The sequence below is a fragment of the Cajanus cajan genome, chromosome 7, assembly GCF_000230855.2.
Source record: "Cajanus cajan strain Asha chromosome 7, NIPB_CcT2T_4, whole genome shotgun sequence".
Taxonomy (NCBI): Eukaryota; Viridiplantae; Streptophyta; class Magnoliopsida; order Fabales; family Fabaceae; genus Cajanus; species Cajanus cajan.
Genome location: NC_138523.1, coordinates 49,404,440 through 49,418,524, shown reverse-complemented (window position 1 = coordinate 49,418,524; position 14,085 = coordinate 49,404,440). Strand labels below are relative to the sequence as shown.

Genomic DNA, 14,085 nt, shown 5'->3' with positions numbered 1-14,085 from the left:
ATTTTTAAAAATAATAAATTTAATCAAATGTATAATAAGCAAGAATTTTTTTTTTATTTAGTAAATTAAATAATCTAAATTACATAATAAGATGAAAGGTCAACAAGAAACAGAAACATTGCATCATTTCTCAAGAATATTGATATGATTCATGATTCCTCTAGAAATGTACCCTTCACTGTATTATGAACTCGAACCACACAAATCTAAAAGCTATCAAAAACCCTCATCATCACTTGTAAAATTCAAAGTCAGTATCAGGCTTCTTCACATTAGTCCTATAACCCTTCTCGAAGTCCTTCGGCAATATGACATATCTATTCTTACGAACAGCATGCATTCCTGCTTCTTGACAAATGGCTGCTATCTCAGCAGCACTAATTTTGTCAGGACGAGATACGTAATCCTCCAGGTCTACTTCATCACTCAAGTTCATCTTGGCTGTGCAAACCTTAAATACAAGCTTATTTTGGCAGCGTTAAATCTTGGGCGTTAAATCTTGGGGTGAGCTATCCCACTCTTTGAGGTGCCTCCAACGTAGCGAGGATATTAGTCACTGCTATCGGCAATGATATTCCAGAGACGAACTAAAAGAAAAGGAAGAAATTGAGAAAAATATAATTAGAAAAAAATTATAAATGTTGAAAAAATAATTTACAGCTTTTTTATTCATATAACATTTAACTAATATTTTAATTTGTACATCATACTTAACATGTATTTATTTTTATTTTATAATATATAAAACATCTTAAATATAAAATATATTATAATTAAAATTCATTAAAAAAAATATCTCTATACACTAAAATATTTCCATTGAACATATAAAAATAATATTTTAACTTATACAGTTTATATAATAAATTTTTATTTCATATAACTAAAAAAATAATATTTTACCTTGTACAACATGTAATTATTTTATATAAATAAAATTTATAAAATATTTGTATATATACAAATTATATCATAATTGAAATTTATTTACATATAAATTATATTTAAAATTTATTATAAATATATTAAATTACGATATAAAATTATTTTTAACTATCAATAATTTAAAAAAAAATACTAAAATTAAATATAAAAAATGATATATCAAATGAGATAAAAATTTAAAAAAAATTATATTCTTTTTATTGAAAAAAAAAAAGTTGAATATAAGCATCCTAATTTATACGGGGAATGAATATTTTTGTATTGAACAATAAAGATAAAATTATATTTTTGTTAGGAGCATAATCAATAAACACACACTTTATTGCTCTAGGTTCAAGTTTACTTTGATTTGGCTCATAAGTATACACAAAAGCGGTGTATTTTAGGGATGACAAAAATATACGTACTTGCATATATTTGTAAGTAAAATCCGCTGCAGATAATAAATAGATATAGGCTAATTGGGTACCTATAGATAATGGGGATGAATAATTTTTTACCCATTTATAAACGGAGTGGGGGCTGGTATGATGATATTCATACCCGTGAGTACCCATTTAATAATATTTATTAAATATTCTAATTATCTTTGTACCACATAGCTCTAAAACTACATTTTCTCATCTTATTTTCTTACAAAAGTGAGGTTGATGAAGTTACCAACATGTGTTAAGCATGTTATAGAATATGTTAGATCAAATTTGATTAATTTTCTAGCTTTGATTGGAACAATAAGATTTATGTATTTTAAGCTGTTTACTTTCGTTTGGAATTATGAGATTGAATTATTGTAACTTGCTGATATGAGACTTTCACTTACTTGTGAGATTGATGTATTTTAAGTTATTGATTATCTTGTATTTTTATTATTATTTCAACAAAATTAACGTTAAATACAAGTTCAAAATTAATATTAAATTTTTTTTTTAATATTTCAATGACACTAAATATAAATTTAAAATTATTTGTAATATAATTTTTTTAATTTCTTAAAAAATTTATAAATATTCATGGATATCTGTGGGTATTCAATAAATTTATGGGTACCCGCTTAATGAATACGCGCACGAATATGGGATGGGTATAGGGCCAATTTTCATCCAGCAGGGCGGGGACGGATTTACTATTACCCACCGCCATGGGGCCATTGCCATCCCTAGTGCATCCAAATATTATTAGGCATAAAGTACAATAGAGTCTATATTTGGAAAAAGAAGTTGTGAAATCATCAAAAAGAGTTTTGAAGTTCAAAACTTTGCTTGCATCCTATTGATAAAAAAATGTTCTAGTTAAAATTACTTCACCTAAAGATATTTTGGTGCCATACTTTGAAATAATAAAGCTCAAACAACTTTAAGTATGTGCTTATTTTTTCCTTTCAGCCACTCCATTTTGTTAGAAAGTATCTATACAAGAGCTTTAATGAATAATGTCGTTTTCAAGAAAAAAATTCATTTAGGTATTTATTAAAATACTCCCTTCCATTTTCACTACAAAATACTTTGATCTTTTCAAGAAATTGAGTTTGTATCGTGGAATTTTTTTAAGTGTTCTTAACTTCATATTTTATTTTTATTAAGTAAACCCATGTTAATCTCATATGGTCATCTATAAATGTGATGAACCATTTTTTTTCTCATTTGGTGTTAGATCTCAATTATGTCCTCATACATCACTATGAATCAAAGTGAATGTACTAAATTTTTTATAAGATTGAGGAGAATAAGAAGAATGATGATGCTTTGCAAGTTGCCAAACTTCACAGGAAAATAGATTTGAATTTTTATTTTTAAAAAGTTAAGGAAATAATATTTTAAGAACAAAAACTCGGGGGACCTAGCCTACAATGCCATAGCATTATTTTTTCATTTTCCATGAATAGAAATTGAATCGAGCCAATTACCTTGAGTTTTTTTCTTTAACATTTGCTTCATTCTCAAAGAGATAAAGTGCATCAACCTCCTTAGTACTGCCAATCACCCCCTTGAACTCAACTCCTAAAATTTGCAAGTAACAAAGTCAAAAATAGTCAAACAATTTTGATCATGCGTCAATTTACTAATAGACAAAAGGTTACATAACAAATTTGAGATACGAAGGACATTGTGAAAGGTTAAAGATTTAGATATAGGAATGAAACCAACACTAGCTATAGTAGAAAATGTACCATCTACAATTCTAATCTTTTTATGACATGTAGAAGGACAACGTGTGGATAATAATTTTGAACAATTTGTCATGTGGTAAGTAGTTCCATAATTAATGATTTATGGAGCTTCAAATTTTTATTTGGTGCTAACAAGGGCAATAGAAAAAGGAAATACTATTTAGTGCTAGAGAAAAAGATGGCTTAATTGACATCTTAGATGAAAAGAAGTTGTATAAATACTCTAATTGTTCCTTAGTGAAAATGAGCAACTCAGCGTCACCCTTTTGCCTCATGTTTTCTCCATTTGATGATATAAATGATGATAATGTAGCTTCAACACATCTATAATTTGCAAATATCATGGTAGGCAAACACATGATTAGAGTTGAAGTTATGATACCATGTAATTTTAGAGAAGAAAAAGATTTTTATTTTTGTACATTGATCAAAATTATATGAGGAATATATAAACAAAGATGATAACAAAAAATCTTAATTGCCTTGATTAAATAATAAATATAAAGATAAAATAAGAAAGAATAAAATTAAGGAGAATAAAATCAAATGAGAGTAAGTATGATTTTGATCTTAACTATCCAAGTTTATAATTACATAAAATTATATTTAGGTGTAAACACTTATATTTTATAGTTTTGTGAGTTTTATCTTCTAAATTTTAAACTTGTTTAACTTTATAATTTCATAAATATTGTTATGTCATAAATTAACACTTTAATGATTGATATGATACATTAATAATTGTAATAACATATATATCACATCATTATTTATATGTAACAAAATCAATACATGTCAATAGTAAAAATATTATGTTAATTGTCAACTAACTAATAAAATGCAAAATTTGCGAAAAACAAGTTAGTCTAACAAACAAGTTAACAGAAGTGTAAACATACAAGTACTACCTTAATAATTATGCCATATTATTTTTATTTCTCTATTTAATATAATAAAAATTGTTGATTTTTAAATAATATATATAAATATTTCAAAAACATCTGTAATCTATCAAATACATTTTAATTTATAAAAAAAAATCAGTTTAATCACTCTTAAGAATCACATTAATTTTTTTAAAATAATAAAGTCCATACATGAGTTTTTAAAATATGTCATTAACAATCTCATTTAAAAAAATCATTTTTAAGCAAACATAATATTAATATAAACTGATTGACAATTTATATTTGTCTGATAATGCTAACAAATAAGTTTATTTATTTAACTCTTATTATTTATATATTTTCTATTAGTTGTATTATTATTTTTTAAAAATCATATTATCCTTTAAAATTTCATAAAATATTTTTAAATCTTATAAACTAATTCTTTATAAACTAATTCTTAAAGTTTATATTACAAAAATTTTGATTATGAAAGTCTATAAAAATATTAATAGTGATTACATTTTTATAAAAAAAATTAGAAAAACTTAAAAATTATTAAATTCTTACAAAAAAAAAAATCTTTTAAAATATACTAAAATAGTATTAAGAAATCTCAATTTAACACCACTCTAAAAATACATGATAGATATTGTGTGCAAATTAATTTTAAAAAAAAAAATAAAAAAAAAAAGGGAAAAGGATGGGGGAGATGGGGGCAATTATTCCGAGAAGGTGGGGGCCTTTGGGGTAATGGTGGTCGAGACAAGAACCTTCCTTCCTTACTTCCCACCATCTTCACTCTCACACACCCTTTCTTTTCACTCTCAATTTCACTATATTTCATTTTTCTCCTTCACCAGCTGACTTCTAAGAACCTGGACTAGCAACTTTCCTCATCATCATGCAAAACTCCCTGCTTGATCCACAAGATCAGAGGTTTTTTTCGATTTGCCCTATAATCATTTTCCCATTTAACTTTTCTTTGTAAATTTTGCTCCGCTTATCATATCGGTTTGTTTTATTTTGCTGCCTTTTTTGTGTGATTCGTTGTCGTACCATAATTGTTTCCATTTGTTTTCGGATTCAGTTGGAACCGACAATACCTTTTGGCTTCGGTTTTTGGACATGTTTTTACTGTTAAAAGTATTCCGGAGAGTGTAGAGTTAAAGATCTATTTGAGATTTGTGAATCTTACTACGAGATGTCTCTAGAGAGAGATATCATGTCTGTGTTTGAGAATAGTAATTCTCTAATTCTAGGACTATGACCTAGTTGGCGGCTTGGTATTCCACTTTTGTTTGCTCATCAACTAGTTAATTGTTACTGATAGATGAATGAGAATGCCCAATATGAAGGGACCCATTCCTCTAGTTAGTGCAGGAACTGTAGGATTAATTGACTCCATCTATCTTCAGAATTCAAGTTTTGATCCCAATTTTGTCTACACATATATTGTACGTATGACTTAAATCCATATTGGGTGTGGGACTGTCGCCGCTTCCCTGATTACCTATTTTGGGACTTAAAGTTACATATCCCTTCCAAATCTGGGATCCACAATGGCCAATTGTTGCTGCCCACTCTGCGGCTCTCACTCTGACCTTTTTGGCACAGTTAGTCTTTACCCTGGCCATTTCTTTGCAAGGTTGTCAAACTGGCATAGGACAAGGCTTCTAGATAGGGTTTTATCAAGGAGTAGAGAAGGACTGAGAGATGAGTATTTAAACAGTCAATGGGCTGGTTCTTCAGATGTAATAAACCAGGAAAAGAAAGTTATTGATAATTATGGATTTATGACTCAGGAAAAAGGTTAAATTGTTGAGGTTTTTCTTTTATAGTGCAAGCCAAGCCCTTTATGGTTACATGCATTCTACTTTCCATCCTGTCTCTTATGAATTTGCAATTACAATCATTAAAATACTTCTTAAGCACAACATGCCTATAGTGCATTGGTAGATAGATACGACATACGAGTATTAGATACGATATGTATACACCAATTCTTGAAAGTATATAGGATGTGGTACATTTAAGGTAGTATTAAAAAAAACTTAAAGTAAGAATATATCTATTAAACATTAATAAAAAATAAAAATAGATAAAATTATAAAACTATTGATTTTTTTTGCAAGATTAATTTTTACTTACATGATAATGATTAAATCAGTAATCAATCATAAAACTTTTAGTACTGATATGTATTTTTATAAATATTAGATAATAAAAATATGCAATACAGATTAAAAATGATACATATTAAAATATGAATATCACATTAAAAAATATGCAATACAAATTAATATTATGTACTCCCTCCTGTCCTTTTTATAAGGCCCAAATAAAAAGTGTTGCTTGGTCCTTTTTATAAGAATCAACCTAAAATGTTTCATGTATAATGTATTAATTATTTTTTTTACTAGAAATACCCTTAATTAATATCACTTCCCATAATTCAATAAGTAGTTAGTAGAGTAAGAGTTTTATTAATGTCAGAGGTAGTTTTGGAAAACAAAATATAAATTTAGGAAATAATTAATGTTATGAACTAAATTAACCAACTTTCTAAACCCTTATGAATTAGGTGATTGAGTCTTATAAAAAGGATCAAAAGCAATAATAAAGTGCAGCGGTCATTTGGGTGGTGGGCATTGCCAAAATATTAACAAGTTGATGGTTTGCAGAATCCCATACTTCAAATATGGGACTCAAGTCCCCTGCCTTGCAATTGGATCCTAACGCTGTTCCAGCTTTAAAAACATTAAGATAAACTACTAATAGTTTTTTACTTTTCTATTGCTCTTGCATCACAAGCCCATAAAGAGAGCTCATCCTCCAAAATGCTAGCCTATTGGGTGGGTTTTTCTAATGCTTAAGTGCCACATTAAGCTTTCTTATTTGCTAAATGTTCAGCATAACATATTCTAGGGCATCTATTGTTTCCCTTAAGAAAAATCCTCTTAAAATAAGTCAAAATTTTCTTGGATAGGGGGTCCAGATATGTTTTTCTTTCTTTCTTTTTAATATGTATGAACTCCTGTATTTCCGTTTTGTTATTGGAATTTATTCTTGTTTTCCTTTGCCGGGAGGGAGAGATTGGGGCAAGGTAAGGCAATGAGAGGGAAAAAAAAGGAAGAATATAATGAAGTTACCATGTAGGTCCTCCCTCCAAATTTGTCAACATAAATTAAGTGATAGTTGGATTTTTCCACTAACAAGTTAGCATTAGTATAATATTTCTTTCATTTTTCTCCCCTATCAGATCTCCTTTTGAGCTATATTAATTAGATATTGGTGTCACTTAGGATTACTTCCTGCATGGAGGATTCTACTGCAATGACTATTGAATTCCTGCGGGCAAGGTTGCTTTCTGAAAGGTCCATCTCAAGAAGTGCTAGACAGAGAGCTGATGAACTGGCAAAAAAGGCATGTTAAGTTAGGCTTGCTAGATTATGGAGTCAATCTTGCACGATCTTTCTTAATTTTCTCTTTTTAGCTCTAATTTTTCTCAAATAATGTCAATCAGGTCATGGAATTGGAGGAGCAACTAAGGATGGTGATTCTTCAGAGGAAGATGGCAGAGAAGGCCACTGCTGATGTTCTTGCCATTTTGGAGAGTCAAGGGATAAGTGATGTATCTGAAGAATTTGATTCAGGCTCAGACCTTGAAAACCCTTGTGATTCTAGTATGAGTAATGAGTGTGCAAAAGAGGGTGAGGAGCCTATGAACTCAAAAGGAAGACAGCATGGATCAGATGAAATGTCTGGTTCCAATGTAGATTCTTCGCCAGTATCCAGTAAAAATTTGTCTTGGAAAGGACGCCATGATTCTCCCCACTCTCTTGAAAAGTACAAGACCAAGACTTCTAATTTGAGGAGGCAAAACAGTTTTTCATCAATCAGTTCTTCACCAAAGCATCGCCTAGGAAAGTCATGTCGCAAGATAAGACATAGAACCAGGTAAGTCTGTAACCTATTTTTTCTCATAAATTTTGTTTTTATCCCCATTTATGTTACCAGTTTCCACAGGGAACAATGATCTTTTCCTTCTCGTTGTTTTTCTTATTCTTTCTATGCAAGGTAGCTACTAATTAACAAAAAATCTGCTCGTTTCTAGTTTGAACTTGGTTCCAACTTGTTGGAATTCAAGTGTGAAGCAAAGTCCCACATTGGTTAGAGTTGGGCATGTTGAGTAATATATAAATGAGAAAGACCCACCTACCTAATGCCTTAAGGTTTTAGGTTATGTTGTGGTGTCAAGCTCACTTGCATGACTTACTCACTACCCATTGTGTGAAATGCTCCCCCGATGTTAAAAGACTCCCTAACATTGGTATCAGAGCCGATGGTTCGACCAAGTGACTGGTGATCGGCTCAAACGAGTATTGGCTAGATCCAAGAGTGGGATCCTAAATGGAATTGGCAGGAGATCCAAGAGTAGGATCATCCCTTGTACTGAAAGTCTCCCTAGAGATGTGGAGGACGTGTGTCGTTGAAGTGCAACGATAGTACAAGTAAGGCCACCATTGAATACTCGTGGACGAAAGAAAAAAAATTCTGCTTGAGGGAGAGCGTGACCATGTGGAAGGGATTCACACTTGAGGGGGAGTGTTGGAATTCAAGTGTGAAGCAAAGTCCCACATTGGTTAGAGTTGGGCATGTTGAGTAATATATAAATGAGAAAGACCCACCTACCTAATGCCTTAAGGTTTTAGGTTATGTTGTGGTGTCAAGCTCACTTGCATGACTTACTCACTACCCATTGTATGAAATGCTCCCCCGATGTTAAAAGACTACCCATTGGTTCCAACTATTAGGCTTAGGACCTCTGGAGTACCAAGGTTATGCCACTGGACTCTGGTTACTGACTCGCTGTTTTGCAATAAAATTTGAATAAAATAAAAGGTGTGCCTTAATTTCTTGAACATGTGGTAAATTCAATGTTGTTTGAGCATGTCACAAGTTTGTCCTTAGTCTGCTATCAATTATTTCCTAATTATGTCTTGATTTTATATTGTATCAAATCTGTTCAGAGTCAAATTTAAATAAAATCTGAATCATGATAAGATTGCTTCCTGATCTTTCCCCTTGATTGTGGCAGATTTGGTTTCTTTATTGAGACTAATTCTGTCTATAATTAGTGGCTGTATTATTAAAAAATAATCAGAGAAATAAAATAGTTTTTTTTCCTCTCTATTTTAATATAGTATCAAATCCTATCCTAAACCCATTATTTGGCTACCTACCATATTATGCACATACTAAGCCAATAAACCTGATAGTGTTGGGGTATAAGGAGGCGTATTAAGAAAAACTTAAATCTCACATTGACTTGACTAGAGATAATGCCCTTATAACAAGAGCTTATAAAGCTTAGGCACCCCTCATTTTTACAAACCAATTTTACAGGGATAAGTTAGACCCAAAATTGAAGAGAGCACATACTTTAATATATATAGAAATAGAATTGACGTTTCTTTTAATAAATTCTGGATGCCTCATTTTCCTTTTACATCTTCTGAGGAAGTGTTTCTCTCAGAAAATTATTAATGTTTGGCAAAAAGTAAGAATCTGGATAGATACTAATGAAATAAGTTTTTATGTTTCAGAATGGAGTGTTTTAATATTTTACTTTTCATTAGAGCTTGAAATGAGTTGAGCTGAGTCAAGCTCGGCTCGATAATATTTGGCTCAGCTCGCAGCTAGACTCGGGTTTAACATAAACCTTTTTTTTCAGTTTGAACTCAACTCATTCAAGTTCGCTAGTAGTTCAGTTCAGTTCGTTAGCTCAAATCACATGAACCAAAAGTCAATTTTTTTTAATGTTATACATTTCAAAATTTCAATTTAATAATAGATTTAGATAAAGTGATTGTTTATTTTTTTTAAAAGACAACATAACTTATTCTATTAATTTTGCAAGGTTACAAGGTATGATTCCAAAGAAACATAATTACAACTAAAGTCTATATAAATAAAAACCACTCTACCTTGCATAAAATAATAGAAAATCCAATCCATAACCATGAAGTTTTAAAGTGTTCACTTATTTTATTATTTTTAACTTATAACTAAGTTTTGAATGTTCTTTCAAATTTTAATAAGCTAAAATTAAATAGAAAGTTAATTATATAAATTATATATTTATATGTCAAATTGATTCATGAACCAAACGAGTCAAATTGTACGCAACTTAAGTTTGAATCATTTATTTATCAAGTTCAATCTTTAGTTCAAGTTTAACTCATTTGGTTCATAAACCAAATTCAACTAGTTAATTATCAAATCGAGTTTTGAACTATTTTCGAGTTGGTTTGATTCATTGTCACCCCTTACTTTTCATAGTCTTGTCCTATCTGCTCCAAATTTATGATATGCATAACCCCTGAAAGTAATTTGCATCTATCTTCCTCTTGTAACACTTAACTTCCTGATTGCTTGCGAAGTTGATAAATTAGTTGTGTTTTCCCAGGTCAGTAGTGGAGGAGTCTAGAGATAAGTTTGTTAAAGTCAACTGCCAAGAAAATGAACTTGCATCCTCTTCTGAAGGATTTCCAAATTTCTCAGATAGTGGGTCTAACATCCTGAAAATAGAAGCTAAAATTCAAGAAGAGGATGGATCAGAGGCAAACCTACATAACAAAAATCATCATGCAGATGTATATGGAAGAGAGAAGGACATGGAAAAGGCACTTGAACACCAAGCCCAACTTATTGACCGATATGAAGCTATGGAGAAGGCTCAAAGAGAATGGGAAGAGAAATTTAGAGAGAATAACAGCACAACACCAGTATGCTTCACCTAGACTTCTCATATTCTAAGTGTCTTTTCTTGAAACTTGATGTTTGGTTGTTGCATTTACGACAATGTCAGGAAGGTTGAAATGTGATCTTAGGCATAGTTTGATTTTAATTTTCAAGAAAATGTTTCTTTCATTAAACACAACAGGCAAGAGTTCTCTGAGAATCTTAAAATGTTACTGTTTCAGATTAGTAGGACTTTTCCAATATTATGTTTTCTTGCAACCTCATCTATTCTGCATAACAATGGTATGGAGGCAAAGGTTTGAAAAATTAAGGAGTTAGTTGAGCAAATAAAAAAGCAGATTTTCTTGAATCTGCAGTTAAGCTCTGTTTTGTTTTTGAAAAGCTATGTGTTTCATACTGCTTTGAGGGCACTATACTACCACTTTAGGTGGTGGTAGGTGACAGTAGGCAGAGACATGATGAAACTTAAGATGTTAGTTTGTTTGTTGCCTACTCATTCTTTTGTGTCACTGGAAGTGGGTAATCCTGCAATGAGATTCAGAAGGTGACTCTGATGTATTGATCCCTTAAACATAGCAAAAGGAACTATAAGAATGATAGTGCTGAGAGAGCATAAAACATGTTGCATGAAGCTGTCATTTAGAGTAAGCAGTGAAGCAACTTATTTGAGTAGAAAACTAGGATAATTGTTTTTTTATCCAAAGATTAAAGTTAGCTGACATGCAAGAATTTGTTATACCTTTCTTTCTTTTTCAAAAGGGAAGTAGATAATAAATTGAATGAAACACTTATTTGAGGTAGAGTATTTGTTTGTATTATATGTCAGCTTTTTAATCTATGCTTCCACTGTATTGAATAATTAATAATTACATTCTCTAGATGGTTCAGTTAATATAGTTCAGCTGTTCAGGTTATTTTTTCTATTAGCTCTGTACATCAAATAGTTTTATGATTCAAAATAGGTTCTATACTGCTTTCCTATAGAATAACCTGAAGTCTCAAACTTGGTTTTGGGTTATAAATTATCCAGGATTCGTGTGATCCGGGGAATCACTCAGATATGACTGAGGAAAAAGATGAATGCAAGGTTCAGATTCCATATGCTGCTAAGGTGGTCACCTCAAATGCTCAAGAGAGTAAAGGAGAACCCAAAGGTGTTTGCTTATCTGAAGAAAAATCCAAAGCCGAGGCCAGAGATATTATGCCAAAAACATATGATGACACAGGAGGTTACAGCAACCAGATGACAACTTTTACCACTTCTGATTTGCTTGGTCAAGAAAATTCACATTCCACACTGAAGGGAAACCAAAATGAGAGCTCAGTAAATGGTCACTTTCAGTCTTCTGATATGAACCATAAAGATCCAAGTAGGCATGATTACCCTGATTCCAGACCTACTTCTTCGTTTCCAACTGATATTCATGGTGTTCAGCACCAAAATGATGCTTCAAGAAGCAAAAATGATCTCTGTGCATTAGTTACTCATGAACAATCTCACAAGTTCAATGGTGTACTTGAATCACTTAAACAAGCTAGGATATCTCTACAGCAGGAGCTCAATAGGTTGCCGCTAGTAGAGGGTGGGTACACTGCTAAACCATCTGCTTCTGTTAGTAAAAGTGATGATAAGTTTGAAATTCCTGTTGGGTGTTCTGGTCTCTTCAGACTTCCGACAGATTTTTCTGATGGAGCATCTGCAAGATTCAATGTTCATGATCCAACTGCTGCATTTGGTCCAAACTTTCATCTTAATAGAGGCATATCTAGAGCTTCAGATGGTCAGTTTCTCAACGGTCCTCCTTACTCCGGCACAACGTTGAGCTTGACTGCTGATGATCAATCTCTTGTGACCCGATACTTGGAAAATGGGTCAAGATTGGATTCTGACAAGTCCTCTTTTGATCCTTTCTTAAATGGGGGTCCAATCTCTTCCGGTAAATACATGTATCCCTCGTTTCCCATCAATCCATCGTATCAAAATGCAACATCGCAGATGCCATTTGGTGATGAAGTTTCAAGACCCTTTTCAAGTAGCACAGTTGGGGTTCCTCATGCATATCGTTTCTCATTTAATGGTGATCATTTAAGGTGAAACATGTACATAGTTCCATTAGGTTGCTAGCTGCTATGTTTGGTGTAAAAGTAATGGTTTTTATTTGTCATGTACCTTGAGGTGATTCTCTGTATTCTCTCTAGTTGTGTTGGGAAGAGACTTTTATATGACAAAATACATTAGGTTGCCGCACTATCTACCGAACTGAACTATTTTTTGGTTATCAATTTATCTCGAGATTGATAGTTTGAAACTTTGAGATTGATTTTGATAATGTGAAACATGTTTCAGTGTGTTGTTAGTCTTAGGTAAATTGATAACAAAATATAAAAAAAAATGATTAATTATAATTGAATTTTCATTATTGAATGTAACTTGATTAAACACGTTTCAGTTTATCAAAAAAATATTATCTTAGTGTTTTCATTTGCTTTTAAATGTTATAATTGAATTTTAATTATTGAATGTAATTTGAGGTGTTTAAATTAATCTCAGTCACAATATTGGAACACACTCTACACTCTTTTTAAACACTTTTGGTTTTAATTTATTATAACTCAAAATTTTGTGGGTTCTACCAATTATTTAATGGGATTCAATTATGATTTTGTAATTTTAATAAATATTAACTAAAAGCATGTAAATCATAACATTTTGTGGCTTCTTATTTATATAATAGAGTAAATTGTAAAAATGGAGATTTTTATCTACTAAATATATGCATAGGATTCTTCACCTAAGGGAAATTTTGCGAGTGAATAATATAAAATTAACCTAAATATGTTTTTAATTTCTCAAATTTAAGATAAATTTATTTTTGATCCTTCAAATTTAAAATTGTTATTTCTAATCCTTATAATTTTCAAAAATCTTGTTTTAGTCCCTAAAATCATAATAATATATTTGAAAATGACAAATTAAGATGGCTATATAATATCAACTGGATTTAATATAATATTTTTAGTAATAAGAACACCAATTTAATGTAATATTTTCATTAATAGAGACACCAATAAGTAAGTTTTATATAATAATTTTTGATAAATTTCTTAACAAAATTTAAATATAAAGAATAAAATAAAATATTTAAAAATTACAAAGAGTAGAAATATATATCTCATTTGAAAAAATAAATACGTTAAATATATAATAAATATTTATTTCATTAAAGATTATGCTAAAAAGGACACTGGTTGACAAACATTTAATATATCTTCTTAAATGCTATCTAGTTATTTAACGTGTTTCGTCATCCATTCTTT

General features: G+C 30.6%; 2 protein-coding genes across 2 annotated transcripts; one reads left to right on the top strand and one right to left on the bottom strand.

The window, feature by feature from the left end:
* Window positions 1-232: 232 nt before the first annotated feature.
* Window positions 233-3,456, bottom strand: LOC145950061 (uncharacterized). Its single transcript, XM_083060986.1, has 4 exons — window positions 3,270-3,456; window positions 2,849-2,942; window positions 1,993-2,101; window positions 233-451 (listed from the first exon to the last, which is right to left on the bottom strand). The coding sequence occupies exons 1-4, from the start codon at window positions 3,454-3,456 to the stop codon at window positions 233-235; spliced, it is 609 nt and encodes a 202-aa protein (XP_082917112.1).
* Window positions 3,457-4,723: 1,267 nt separating this feature from the next.
* LOC109791519 (transcriptional regulator ATRX) lies at window positions 4,724-13,076 on the top strand. Its single transcript, XM_020350825.3, has 5 exons — window positions 4,724-4,938; window positions 7,305-7,425; window positions 7,526-7,959; window positions 10,472-10,790; window positions 11,798-13,076. The coding sequence occupies exons 1-5, from the start codon at window positions 4,904-4,906 to the stop codon at window positions 12,860-12,862; spliced, it is 1,974 nt and encodes a 657-aa protein (XP_020206414.2). The 5' UTR covers window positions 4,724-4,903; the 3' UTR covers window positions 12,863-13,076.
* The last annotated feature ends 1,009 nt before the right edge of the window (window positions 13,077-14,085 follow it).